Source organism: Notamacropus eugenii, chromosome 1 (assembly GCF_028372415.1).
Source record: "Notamacropus eugenii isolate mMacEug1 chromosome 1, mMacEug1.pri_v2, whole genome shotgun sequence".
NCBI lineage: Eukaryota > Metazoa > Chordata > Mammalia > Diprotodontia > Macropodidae > Notamacropus > Notamacropus eugenii.
This window is the reverse complement of record NC_092872.1, coordinates 361,987,679-362,000,049: the sequence shown is the minus strand read 5'-3', so window position 1 is coordinate 362,000,049 and position 12,371 is coordinate 361,987,679. Positions and strand designations below refer to the sequence as shown.

General features: G+C 35.8%; 1 protein-coding gene across 5 annotated transcripts in view; it reads right to left on the bottom strand.

Moving 5' to 3' along the window:
* ATG2B (autophagy related 2B) overlaps positions 1-12,371 on the bottom strand; it is a 141,728-nt gene that overhangs the window by 112,744 nt on the left and 16,613 nt on the right. For all 5 annotated transcript variants that reach the window (XM_072630300.1, XM_072630302.1, XM_072630301.1 and 2 more), the window contains 3 exons: positions 11,923-12,075; positions 10,511-10,613; positions 2,185-2,347 (listed from right to left, as the gene is read on the bottom strand). In XM_072630300.1, coding sequence (XP_072486401.1) covers positions 2,185-2,347; positions 10,511-10,613; positions 11,923-12,075 — 419 coding nt within the window. The remainder of the gene's footprint in view (positions 1-2,184; positions 2,348-10,510; positions 10,614-11,922; positions 12,076-12,371) is intronic.

Sequence of the window (12,371 nt, the reverse complement as noted above, 5' to 3'; positions counted from 1 at the left end):
ATGTTTAAATGTGGGAGTCAACTATGTAGAGAGAAAGAAATTCACAGGAGTGGATGAAATCATCAAGGAAAAGAACAGAGATAATAGAGAATAGAGCCTTGAAAAACACCTGCAAGCAGGCAGGAGATGGACTATGTTGCAACCAAGGAGAATATGAAAGAACAGTCAAGCAAATAGGTGTAACAGGTAGGAGGTCCAGGAGAGAATAGTGGCACATAAAACAAGAGAAAGTAAAACTATCCAGAAGGGGCTGAGTATATCAAAAGCTGCGGAGAACTCAAGGAGGATGAGGAGTGAATAATGGCCTTCAGATTTAGCAACTAAAAAGTCAATGATAACTTTAAAAAGGGCTGCAGTGAGTTGATGCTGACAAAATAGATGCAGTGAACATAAACTCTTTCTAGGATGACAGGGTCTATGAAAGCTTCTGAAACATAAAGGAAGACCTGAACATGTCAGTAAGAAAGAAGCTGCTGGAAAAAGCAAGACTGAATGTGACAGTGACACAGGGAGCTCTCAAAAGAAAAAGGAAGGAGTAAATAAAAGTAAAAGAGGAGGAAGTTTGTCAAGGAGAACAAGATAAGAACCTACGAAGATTTAAAGGGATTCTGAGATGTAGTCTAGGACAGATAAAGCAGCTTAGGAAAGATGGTTTCTTATTTTTTAGGAAAGAAGGATAAAAGTAGCACAGTAGAGTATTAGACTTGAAATAATGATGAAGTAAGTTCAAATCTTGCCTCAGACACTTAGGACTAGCTCTGGACTGGACAAATCATTTAACCTCAGTTTAAATGAGCCTTTAACTCAGTCTCAGTCTCAGTTGCCCCAATCTGTAAAACAGAGATAGCCCATACATCAAAGGACAGTTGTAAGGATCAAATAAGAAATATACATAAAGAAATCTGTATATTTTAAAAGAGCTAGATAAATATTAGTTAGTATATGCAGTCATTTTCTTTGAGGATGTTAAAGGGTAAACACTGGGAGCTTCAGAAGGAAGAAGAAAGTTTAGAATGGCTGATAAAATCTTGCTGAGGATGTTATTCCTATAAATATAACATGTAAACATTTTCCCTGTTTTTAGCTTACAAGGTCTTTTAAAGAATTATCAATATAAGGCTTATTTTTATGCTCTCATACACCAAACATAACTAAATAATTAAAGGATTATAAAGGATAATTTCATCAGTGCTGTCACTGCTTCCATCAACATCTCCATATCTTAGCAGACAGTCTCTGTGACTTACTATAGATACAAACATTCACCACCAGATGATGTGCCTGGTAATGAACCTCTCCAAACTTAGTTAAGCTACAACTTGTACAAAAAACAAAATCATGCCTTGCCATACTCAAAACCTTCTCAGTTTGATAGGATACTATCAAGGTCTTGTATGATTAAGGAAATTTATGGTTCAGATTCCCACCTACAAAAAGACACACTTGAGAAGAAGCAGCTAGATATTTTATTAATTTTACAGAAAAGGCAAATGCATAGACAGTTTATAGCAACAGCTGCAATAACTAATAAATCCTAATACTAATATAATTATAACAATACTAATATAGATATGAGGAAATAGAAAACATCACCAATCCAGGGAGGCAACAACTCCTAAATTTTCTCAGCTGGGGAATCCCAGGATACAGCTTTCAGGGTCTGGATTGGGAGCAAGGGATCCCAGGCAGAGCATACTCCCCATGGGAGAGATTCCAAAGTTCTCCTTGGAACAGAGGCCTAATAAATCCTTCCAAACAAAGAAGGCTGACTGCCAAAAAAGAGGCTAATTGCCAACTACCCTGTACGTTGTCCACCAAGAGGGTAGCCAAACCTCGCGATGGTGTACACACGGGATGTTAGTCCTTGGAGAACTGGCTAAGTTCTCAAGGCAGCAGATATTCCATGTTTGTGTGAGACTTACCATGTCTTCAAGATTCAAGTTCACCTGTGGGACACAAGAGCCTATGTGCAGGGCCTGCACTGAAATATGGAAGAACTTCTAAATCCATTTACCATTCAGGCCTAAACTCAACTCCTTAGACTTAAAGAACCTAGGATCATGGTTACTCCACAATGAGGAGTCACAGGAATACTTCCACAAAGGATGTTATAATAAATATGGGGGAAATGCTGTGTTCCTCATCCAAACTTGTAAACAAACTATATTAATATATTTGTTTTACCACTGGTGCAGTTGAAGACCCTGGAGAAGATTTTGCTGATGCAGAAAACTCATCCCAAAAGACAGAAACTCCAGAAAGCTGAAGCAGCTTGTGAGCAAAAGCTGTAGGCTGATGTACATTGATTCCAGAGCACTCATCAGCAGTTTCATCACAATACATAGTTCTGAAAAATAAAAGTCAAAATACAAGTATTTTTTTCTTACAAAATTCCCAAGAACATCTACTTACTATCATGTTAAATGTATAAACAAGTTATTTAACAGAAAGTCTTCAATAATGGGTACTACTCATAATATTCCAGTGAAGTAGAGTAAGAATTAATATACTTTATTATAATGAATCTTTAACAAAGAAAAGATAAATAACTTCTTAGGGTCTTAAAATGTAGGAAGTATGCCTCTATGAGGTAGATTTTATGAAGGTAAAAATGCTCTGTCCTCAAACAGAATATCATTTGGTACTACTATCAAAGTCAGAATAGTAAATTTCACAATTTTGTTCTACTTTTATACAAAATGACAGAACTAGACATTTCTTTTTTCTAATTCCTTTCCCCCCCAATTTTAGTGTCTCCTCCCATTTCTTTTACGTTTGCTGACGCTTTCAAATTATGGGCTGGAGAAGACTTTTGAGAGTCTGCTGGATAACAAGCAGATCAAATCAGTCACTACTTAAAGAAATTAATGTTGTCTATTGAATGGAAGATAAAATACTGAAGCTTAAATACTTTGGTCACATAATGAGAAGATAGGACTGATTAGAAAAAAGCCTGATGTTGGGGAAAACTAAAAGTAAAAGGAGCAGGCAACAGCAGAAGATAAGATGGACAAATAGTGTCATGGAAGCAAAGAATATGAGCTTGGAGAGACTTCAGGAGATTGTGGATCCTGGCTTGTTATGGTCCATGGAGTCAAGAAGAGTCGGACATGACTAAACGACTGAACAACAACAAAATGTATTTCTCATTTTATGTTTATTATGTACATGCCTTTTACATCCTTCATTAGAATAAAAGTTCCTTGAAAGTAAGGATTGTTTTTTCCTTCAGTTATATCCCCAGAACTTGGCATAGAACCTGGCTCATAGTAGATGTTGTTAATAGACACTCATTTCTTAGTTGATGTTTTTAAAGTGTCACTAGTCTTCAATTTAAACAAATACAAAATTTTATTCTAATATGGTAATCAAGGTTCTATTTCCTCTACAATCAAAGAACATGGATTCAAATCCTGCTTCTGATGCTCAGTAACTGTGTGGACTTCGATAAGTCACTTAGAGTCCATGGGCCCGTTTCCTCACCTGTAAAAAAAAGAGTGTGCTAAATGGCCTCTGAAGTCCCTTACAGCTCTGAATGTATGACTCTCCTTGCCTATAAGAGACTGGACTAGATATCCCTAGTATTCCTATCCCTAGGTATAACATTCATTGACTGAGATTTTATTCAGTATTCATAAAGCTCCTTCTGCAACAGGGTGCTAACACAAAGCACACTTGTCCAATAAACACAGTTGTAAACAAACCCTTAGCCCCCACCCGGTACTTCGTACAATTTCCCAGCCATTTCCAAACCACAAGACCACAATCCTGGCCATCCTCCTCAGGACCTCCCACTGGAACTTTATTCCTGAGATACTGAGCGGTGATGTGAGCGTTCATCCTCTCTTGTCCAGAACCAAGCCACCGTACATGCAGATACTTTTTCTAGTTCCCCTTTATGTGTGGTCATCTCATTTTACAATTTCAGTTCTTTCAGGGCAAGAACAGTCTTGCTTGTTTATATATTCGTAGCCCAAGTATAGTGCCTCATACACAGTAAGAGTTGAATAAAAGATTTTTTCATTGTTTTTGCTTTATTATGTAACTTAGCAAAGAGATCCCAAATAACAATATACACAAAGCTCATTTTGCCTGTGTACCATATTCTAAATACGGCTTGTCACCTGAAAATAAACTTGGAAAAATGAAAACTTCATCTTTCCTATTTCTACATGAGCCCATCTCTATCTGCTCGAGAAATATTTACTATGTTTCTAAACAGACAAATAAGGAAAACCGTAAACAATCTGCTTTCAATCTAGGTTAATCATTTTAGTCTTCCATTTTTATCTGTTAAAACACTGTTAAAACTTCCAGGCCCAGATTTTAGGTGGAACATAAACACTATGACATGGCCAGGTGATACCTGAGCTTGCCAGTGAGCTTCTGGATGCCCCCAAGTACAGTAACACTAGGTATCTCAAGAGCTTAAGCCAAGGAAACTCCGAACCTTCTCAACACCTGCCTTCTTCACCGGAGTTCCTTCCATACACTGATAATCTGTCCAGGTTCATTTGGGAAGAGTTAACATATTCCCAGGTCCATTTTATTCTCCCTACCCCAGTGAAAATACTGAATCTTGTCAAAGAACAACCCACCTCCACAACTCCGCCTGCCCAATTCTTCATTCCAATCCACCTCAACTCTACCCCAATGTTCCTGCTCTATAATTAACAAACCACTTTTTATTCCCTTTACCCCTCTCCACTCCCCTTTTTTCTCTCCTTCTATCTTTGGCTTTCCCTTCTGTCCCACTGAAAATCTAAGGAAATTTTCTCATCTCTTCAAAAACATTTATATATTTCTTGAATATTTATAGCAGCAGTCTTTGTGGTGGCTAAGAACTAGAAATCAAAGGGATGTCCATCAAATGGGGAACGGTGTGGCACATGATTGTAATGGAATATTATTTGCTATAAGAAATGACAAGGAGGATGATTTCAGAAGAATATGGACTTATATGAACTGAGGCATACTGAAGTGAAAAGAAACTGGAGGACATTACATACACTAACAGCAATACTGTTCAATGAAGAACTGTCAATGACTTAGTTATTCTCAGCAATGCAATAATGCAAGACAATCCCAAAGGATTAAAGACAAAGCATGCTATTTTTCACTTTCATTTTTTTCCTTTTATTCATGTCTTCTCGTGCAAAATGACTAATATGGAAATGTTTTGCATGACTGCACATGTATAACCTATATCTGACTGCTTACTGTCTGGGTGGAAGGGACAGAATTCGGAACTCAAAATTATAAAATAAAATGTTAAAAGAAATTTTAAAAAGTAAAGACAATCCCTATTCTCAAGGAACTTGTGTTCTGATAGAAGAGATGATATACGTAAGACATTTTATCAGATAGTAAGACACACCATGGTCCTTGGGGTACAATGGCAAAACAGATGGTAATGTATCTTCTTTAATATCCTTTCCATTCATAAAACCACATCCTTTTCTGATGTTGAACCATTCAACACAGTCAACAGCTTTGACAGTGAAAACTTTCTCTTTTAGGTCTTCTGGCCTGCTAAGGAGGCTGGAGCTGTATAGCACCCGCAGAATTAGACTGCATCTCAAGATAATGGCTGTGGGGGCCAGGTTAGAAATAAGACTGATGCTGTGGGGGACTCTGTATGAAAGGACTCTTGGGTCCTAGGCAATCTCCATAAGGTCCAAGATGGTGAGCAAAGCGTAGGCAGTAGTTTGAGTCAACTGGAACATGGTATCTCTTATTTCTCCCTTAAGGTGACTTGATGTTTCAGGTAGGTTGCCTTACCTACCCCCTAGTTCAGCAGTTGGTGAACTGGCTGACCCATTTCTAAAAGTACAGTTAAAATCTAAGATCTGAGATCTGAGGTCTTTGTGTTCCTCCATTTTCAATAGGGGAAGGTCCTCTAAAACAGTAGTATCAAAATCAAATAGAAATGGAGGCCACAGATCAATACATAATTGACAGCTTTAAAACATAATGTTATATGTTTTATTATATTTTTACTTATTTTGTTAAATATTTCCTAATTACATTTTAATCTGGTTCAAGACTCTCAAAAGTTTTTGAGCTTAACAACTGCTCTAAAACAACTTCATAACCTTGCAATCAAGGTGGAAGAAATGGTGGGAACAATATTTGCCATGTCAACTGTTACTTGTTTTTCCCTCAAATATACCAAACCATCTGCCACACTTAATTGGTTCAGAGGCTCAGTTGTTAACATAATTTCCCAGTAGCCTAAGTACAAAAAGCGAGACCTTCATTAAACTGGCCCTTCTTGCCTTCTCAGTCTGCTGACATTTCAATCCTCTCATACAGTACGACCTAGTGATACTGGTCTCCTTGCTGTACTCCATTCAAACACTCCCATTTTCAATGAGTAGCTATGGATTAGTTTAGTCCTAGCATTTCCCTCCCTGGATCTACTGAACAATGTCTATTTGTCAAAAACAGAGCTGCAGTGAGTATGATATACTTCCCCATATGGTTGGCATTCTATGGCAAAGCAACAATTCCTAATATTTGATTACGACCTTTGCTTTTTTGTTCCGATGTCCCCTTACTTCTTTGTTCTCTTTTCCCTGTTTTGTGTTGCAGCTAAAAATCCCAGTATGTCATCTGATAATACTCTTTTCTGGACAAATGATCCACATTGGTACGGGCAGAAATCAGCCCTTGCACTAGCCCATAAAACCCAGCCCCAGGTGGCTCTCAAAGCCTTCAGAGCACATCTATCCCACTGTGCATCTAGGTTCACATGCTTACCTACCAGGACTGAGGAGGGCTCTATGTATTCTACCATCCTAAGGAGGGAGCATTTGGTGTGTCCTTCCAATCCAAACACCAACCAAACATTTTCACTAGCTCTTCCTCATGCCTGGAATTCTCTCCTCCTGACTGGCTCCTGGCTTCCTTCAAATCTCTACTAAAATCCCATGTTCTGCAAAAAAATCTTTCCCAATCCCTTGTAATGCTAGTGCCTTCCCTTTAGATTATCTCTAAATTATCCTGTATATATTTTGTTTGTACATGGTTTTCACATGTTGCCTCTCCATTAGACTGTGAGCTCCTTAGGAGCAAGGACTATTCTTAACCTTTATTTTTATTTTCAGAATTTAGCAGTATCTAACACAGAGTAGGTACTTAATAAATGTTTGGTAACAACTCTAGGATTAAATATTACACCATTGTTTGGCATTTAGCACAACCTAGTCCCTTCCTATCTTTCTAGTCTTCTTACAAATGACTCCTCTGCATACCTACAGTCTAGACCAGTACTTCTTAAAATGTGGATCTCAAATGGAAAAACTTTAAGAAGCCCAGATTTAGATATCCTAACTTACTGGCTATTCTTCACATGGGATGCTTTATCTCTTCTGTCTCTGTGCCTTTGTCTAATTAACCCCTGTGCCTGCAATGCTCCCTTTTCACCTCTACTTCTTATCTGTGGTTTCCTTCCAGACTCAGTTCAAGTGCCACATCCCTTTTCTGGTCCCCTACTTACAAGTGCTCTTGCCTGCAAGGTAATCTAGTGTCTATTCTGTATGTAACTTGAATGATATCTATTTATAAGTGTGTAATCTCTAGCATTAATATGTAAGTGCCTGGATGACAGAGACTAATCTCATTTTTTTTATTTTTATCTCTAATGACTAAGGCGTAAAATAATAGGTTCAGTGTACCTTTTAAAAAATGTCTTTCCAGGTCAATGACCAATAAGATAGAGGACCTGACATTTTTCTCCAATCCTCAAGACCTCTTATACTTCTCTAAAACAGAAATTATGCAGAAAAGATAAATCAATTTCAGCTATCCTCACAATCCAAGCCATTAAGATCTCAAAGGAAACAATTCAATTACCTATCAGAAAAGAAGACTAGCCCCTAACATTCATTCAACACCTTCTCCATCACCACTCATCATGTTGAAACATGATCCAACTGAGGGTTTGAGGAAACATTCAACTCTACCCCCACCCCACTCCCAGTGCCACAGGAAAACAAAAGGCAGAAGCTTGCTTAGGCTGAGAAAGCAACACTTTATGCTGTAACAAAGTTAATCAGAGAAACGAGAAACAGGAAATATGTGTGTGGCTGTGTGACAATCCACTCAGCCTCAGGGGAGAGTCCAGCATGCAGCTGGAGCAAGTTTTGTCCTCCCAAAGTTACTAGAGCAGAGACTGAGGTACTTGAAATGTGAATAGCCTGGTATGGTAGGAAGACTTTCAGGTGAAGCCCCAAGGGAACTAGCCATCAAAGCAGAAGTCAGAAAGTGAGCAATAGGAGAACATAAAAAGTCCAAAATTACCAAAGGTCTCAGGAAGAAGAAAACTCAATTAAAGACCTTGAGCATAAGCAGACAAAACAAAAAGATTTTAATAATAGAAGGGAAGATGGCCTTCATCTTTAGCTGATCTTTAGACCAGCTAAAAGAGTCTAGACACAAATTAATAAATGGCAGAAGGAAAAGGCAAATGAATTAACTGATAACATGAAGGACACTGTAGATTTCTAGGAAAGCAAGGAACAACAGTGCTGCGTCCCATAAAAAAAAGAAAAAAGAAAGAACTATGAAAGTAGAATTTGTAATCAGCACAGCAAAAATCATTGGCAAAATAGAAAAACAGCAGAAAACATTAACCTAATACTCATAACTTTAAATGTGAATGAATTCAACAATATAATAAAATGAAAACAAGTGAGAGAAAAAAATCCCACCCTCTATTGCTTACAATAAATACATTTAAATAACAAAGATACAAAAAAAGATAAAAATGAGAAGCCGGAAAAAAAATTTACTATGCATCAGATGAATCCCCAAAACCAAGAATCTGCAAATCATGCCATCAAACAAAATAAAAACAAACACAAAAAGGAATTTTAAAAAGAGAAATTATGCTGAAAGGAATAAGCAAGAAACCAGTATCAATATTAAGCTTATTTGCTTCAAATGCTTTAGAATCAAAATTCATAAAGGAAACATTAACTGAGTTACAAGAATACATGGACAGTAACCCAATGACTGAGAGGGAGTCTCCCTCTCAGATATCATTAAGTCTAACAAAAATATAAATAAAAGGGAAAACATGAAACTGAACAAATTGCTGGAGAAATTAGAACTAAAAGACATATAGTTTCTAAGTGGGAGTGCTAAAGAATATGTCTATTTTTCAATACCACCTGGAACTTTTATAAAAATTGATTATATATTAGAGGACAGAAATACTGGAAAATAAAGGTAAGAAAAACAGAAATAGTAAACATATCTTCTACAGATCATAACCAATAAAAATAGAATTCAGTTCAGGAAACAAAAAAAATAAGTAGACTCCCAATGGAGAGTTAACAATAAAACCCTAAATAATGAGTGGATCAAAAAATTTATTCTAAAAACAATGATTATGGAAAACAAAGTGATAAAAACATATCACATATATGTACAGATGTAATAAAGCCCTGAAGAGGCCATGTGGCATAAAGGATGACCATGCAATCAGAATGATCTTGGTTCAAATCCTGATTAATACATACTAGCTGTATAAGCATATAGATAAATCACACTTCACCTCTCATTTCCTAAGACAACTCTTTAAATAGCATATCTCAGTCAATGAAGAGAATTTCTATACCTCAAAATGAATGAATGATGAAATTATGATGAAATTATAGTTCTTTTATAGTTTTTTTAGAGCTTTCTGGTCTTGTATAATGATCAAACATACTTTAAAAATTACACATCTCAAAACTGAATTCCATTATCATAATAACAAAGAGCAGCTAACATTTACATAGCACTTATTATGTCCCAGGCACTGTGCCTAAGCACTTAGAAATACTCTCTCATTTGATCCTCACAACAACCCTGGGAGGTAGGTGCTCTTATTATCTCTTTTAAAATGAGCAAACTGAGGCAAAAAAGGTTTAGTGATTTGCCCAAGTGTCTGAGGCTACATGTGAACCAAGGTCTTCCTGACTTCAATCCCACTGCTCTACCCACTGTACCAGTTTTGTGGCTGTTGTTCAGTCATTTCAACTGTGTACAACAATTTGAGATTCCATTTGGGGTTTTTTTGGCAAAGATAGTGGAGTCATTTTGTAATTTCCTTCTCCAGCTCACTTTACAGAGGAGGAAACTGAGACAAACCAGGGTTAAGTGATCTGCCTAGGGTCACACAGCTAGGAAGTGTATAAGGTTAGATACAGACTCAAGAAGATGAGAATTATATGTGTTTAGCATGCAATTAAACATCAGTTTACTTGATTTGCTCTCAAATCAACATCACTTATGCTATATTTGAAACAGTAAATTCAATAATGCTGGAGCTAAATCTAGGTTATATTTTTAGGATCTCAAAAATGACACTACAACAGAATAGAATATGAACAGCACTGCTTTAGCTTTAAATATTTTGTTAAAAACAACATTTATTTCCAAAGGTAGACTGAACGCTAAATATTTTATTTATTATTTTTAAATATAATGAAGTCATATATTCAAATTTAAGGAATCTTACCTTTCTACTCTAATTTCAAGTGCAGTCCCAGTTTTTGAATTTTCTGGTATATGTTCAATTCTCAAAACTGTATCCAGGAAAGTGACTTTCACTCTTCTTAGAACTAGGACAAAATAGGTAACAGTTATTTCTATTAAAAATATTGTTTTTGTTGAACACAATAAACAAAATATATTAAAAAAAAAAACAAAATAATCCAATTAGAGGAGATGATGTAAATTGTTAATACTTTAAAAGTTCAAACCTCTTTAATTTAAAAAGTACATCCCCAACTGAGCAAATGATATGTGTTATGACCTAAAGATATTTGTGCACTGTTAAAAAGCTACTTCTAAAACTCCAAGCAGTACTGAATATAAAAAGTGGGATATATTCAAACAAGATAGATAATACTATTAACCTCAAAACTATATACATTCAAATACATACACATACGTGTGTGCATATATGTGTGTATATATATATATATATATACACATATATGTACACACACATAAAGAGGTCTCAACTGATTTGCTTTCTGAAGCTATATTGAACCTATGTTTTAAAATGGATTACTTCTGAGGGTCCCTTCCCATATTAAGATTCTATAATTTAATTCAGAATTCCCCAATAAGCAATTAAGGTACACAAAAAAGTTTTTATAATAACTGCAAGTAAGTGACCATCTGAAGACATGTTCTAAATCATTAATATTAAGAGAAATGAAAAATAACAACCTCATACCCTGTAAATTTTAAAAATTACAAAAAACAGGATCAATGCTAAAGAGGTATGTAGAGAGAAGCACACTGATACACTATTGGTGGATTTACAAAATTATCCAACCATACTAATTATCAATTTGGAGTACACAAGAAAGTTTTAACTGTCTATTAACTGTTATAAACTATTTAAACTGTCATCTCAGTTGAAGGATCTCACTATCTCACTATGAGGTATATCCAAGACAGAATAAAAATATTCAGTCAAAATATTCAAAGCAGTCTGCTTGTGAGAGCAAACATCTAAAAACAAAGAAAATATCTATCAAAAGTGGGGAATTCCTTTAAAAATTTGTTATATGAATGTACTGAAATATCATTAAACCAATATGAAATGAAAACTATGAGGAATTCAGAGAAACATGGGAAGATGTGAATGAACTGATAAAGAGTAAAGTAAGTAGAACCAAAAGAATACAGACATATAAATATGCATGTATATGTATGTATAAGATTATGTGTGTATACATAAAACCACACCAATAAAATTAATTACACAAAAATTGAACCTGAGTAAATGAAAAATCAATGAACATTATACAAAGGCCTTTGAAAACAAATAATGGGTTTCCAGAAATGATTGAAATACAAATACGTAAGGTGTCAATACATGGTTTTTAAGACACAACAAAGAAATTCACAACAAACCTGTTTCTATGGTTTCAGCAAATTTTTCAAGTCCTTCAAAAGGCTGTGATCCATCCCCTTGTTCATCTGTTAATCTATGACTGAGACATTCTTTTGCCAGTTGCATGCTGCTGGTCATGAAACTTGACCAATACATAGGCTCAGAACCAGTTGCTATGGAAGAAAGGAAACCAATAAATACATCAACAAGCATTTATGAACTAATGACTAAAGGCCAAGTACTGGACTAAGTACTGGAGATAGAAAGAAAAAAGATTCTGCATCCAAGGACCATATATACATGTACATATATAAGTCTACACAGAATACAGACAAAATAAATAGAAAGTGGCTTGAGAAGAGTGTTAGCCTCTAAAGGACCAAGGTTCATGAAAAAGGTAACTCCTAGGCTAAATTCTGAAAGAAATTATGGATTCTAATAGATATAGATGGGGGTGGGGGGAGGTGCA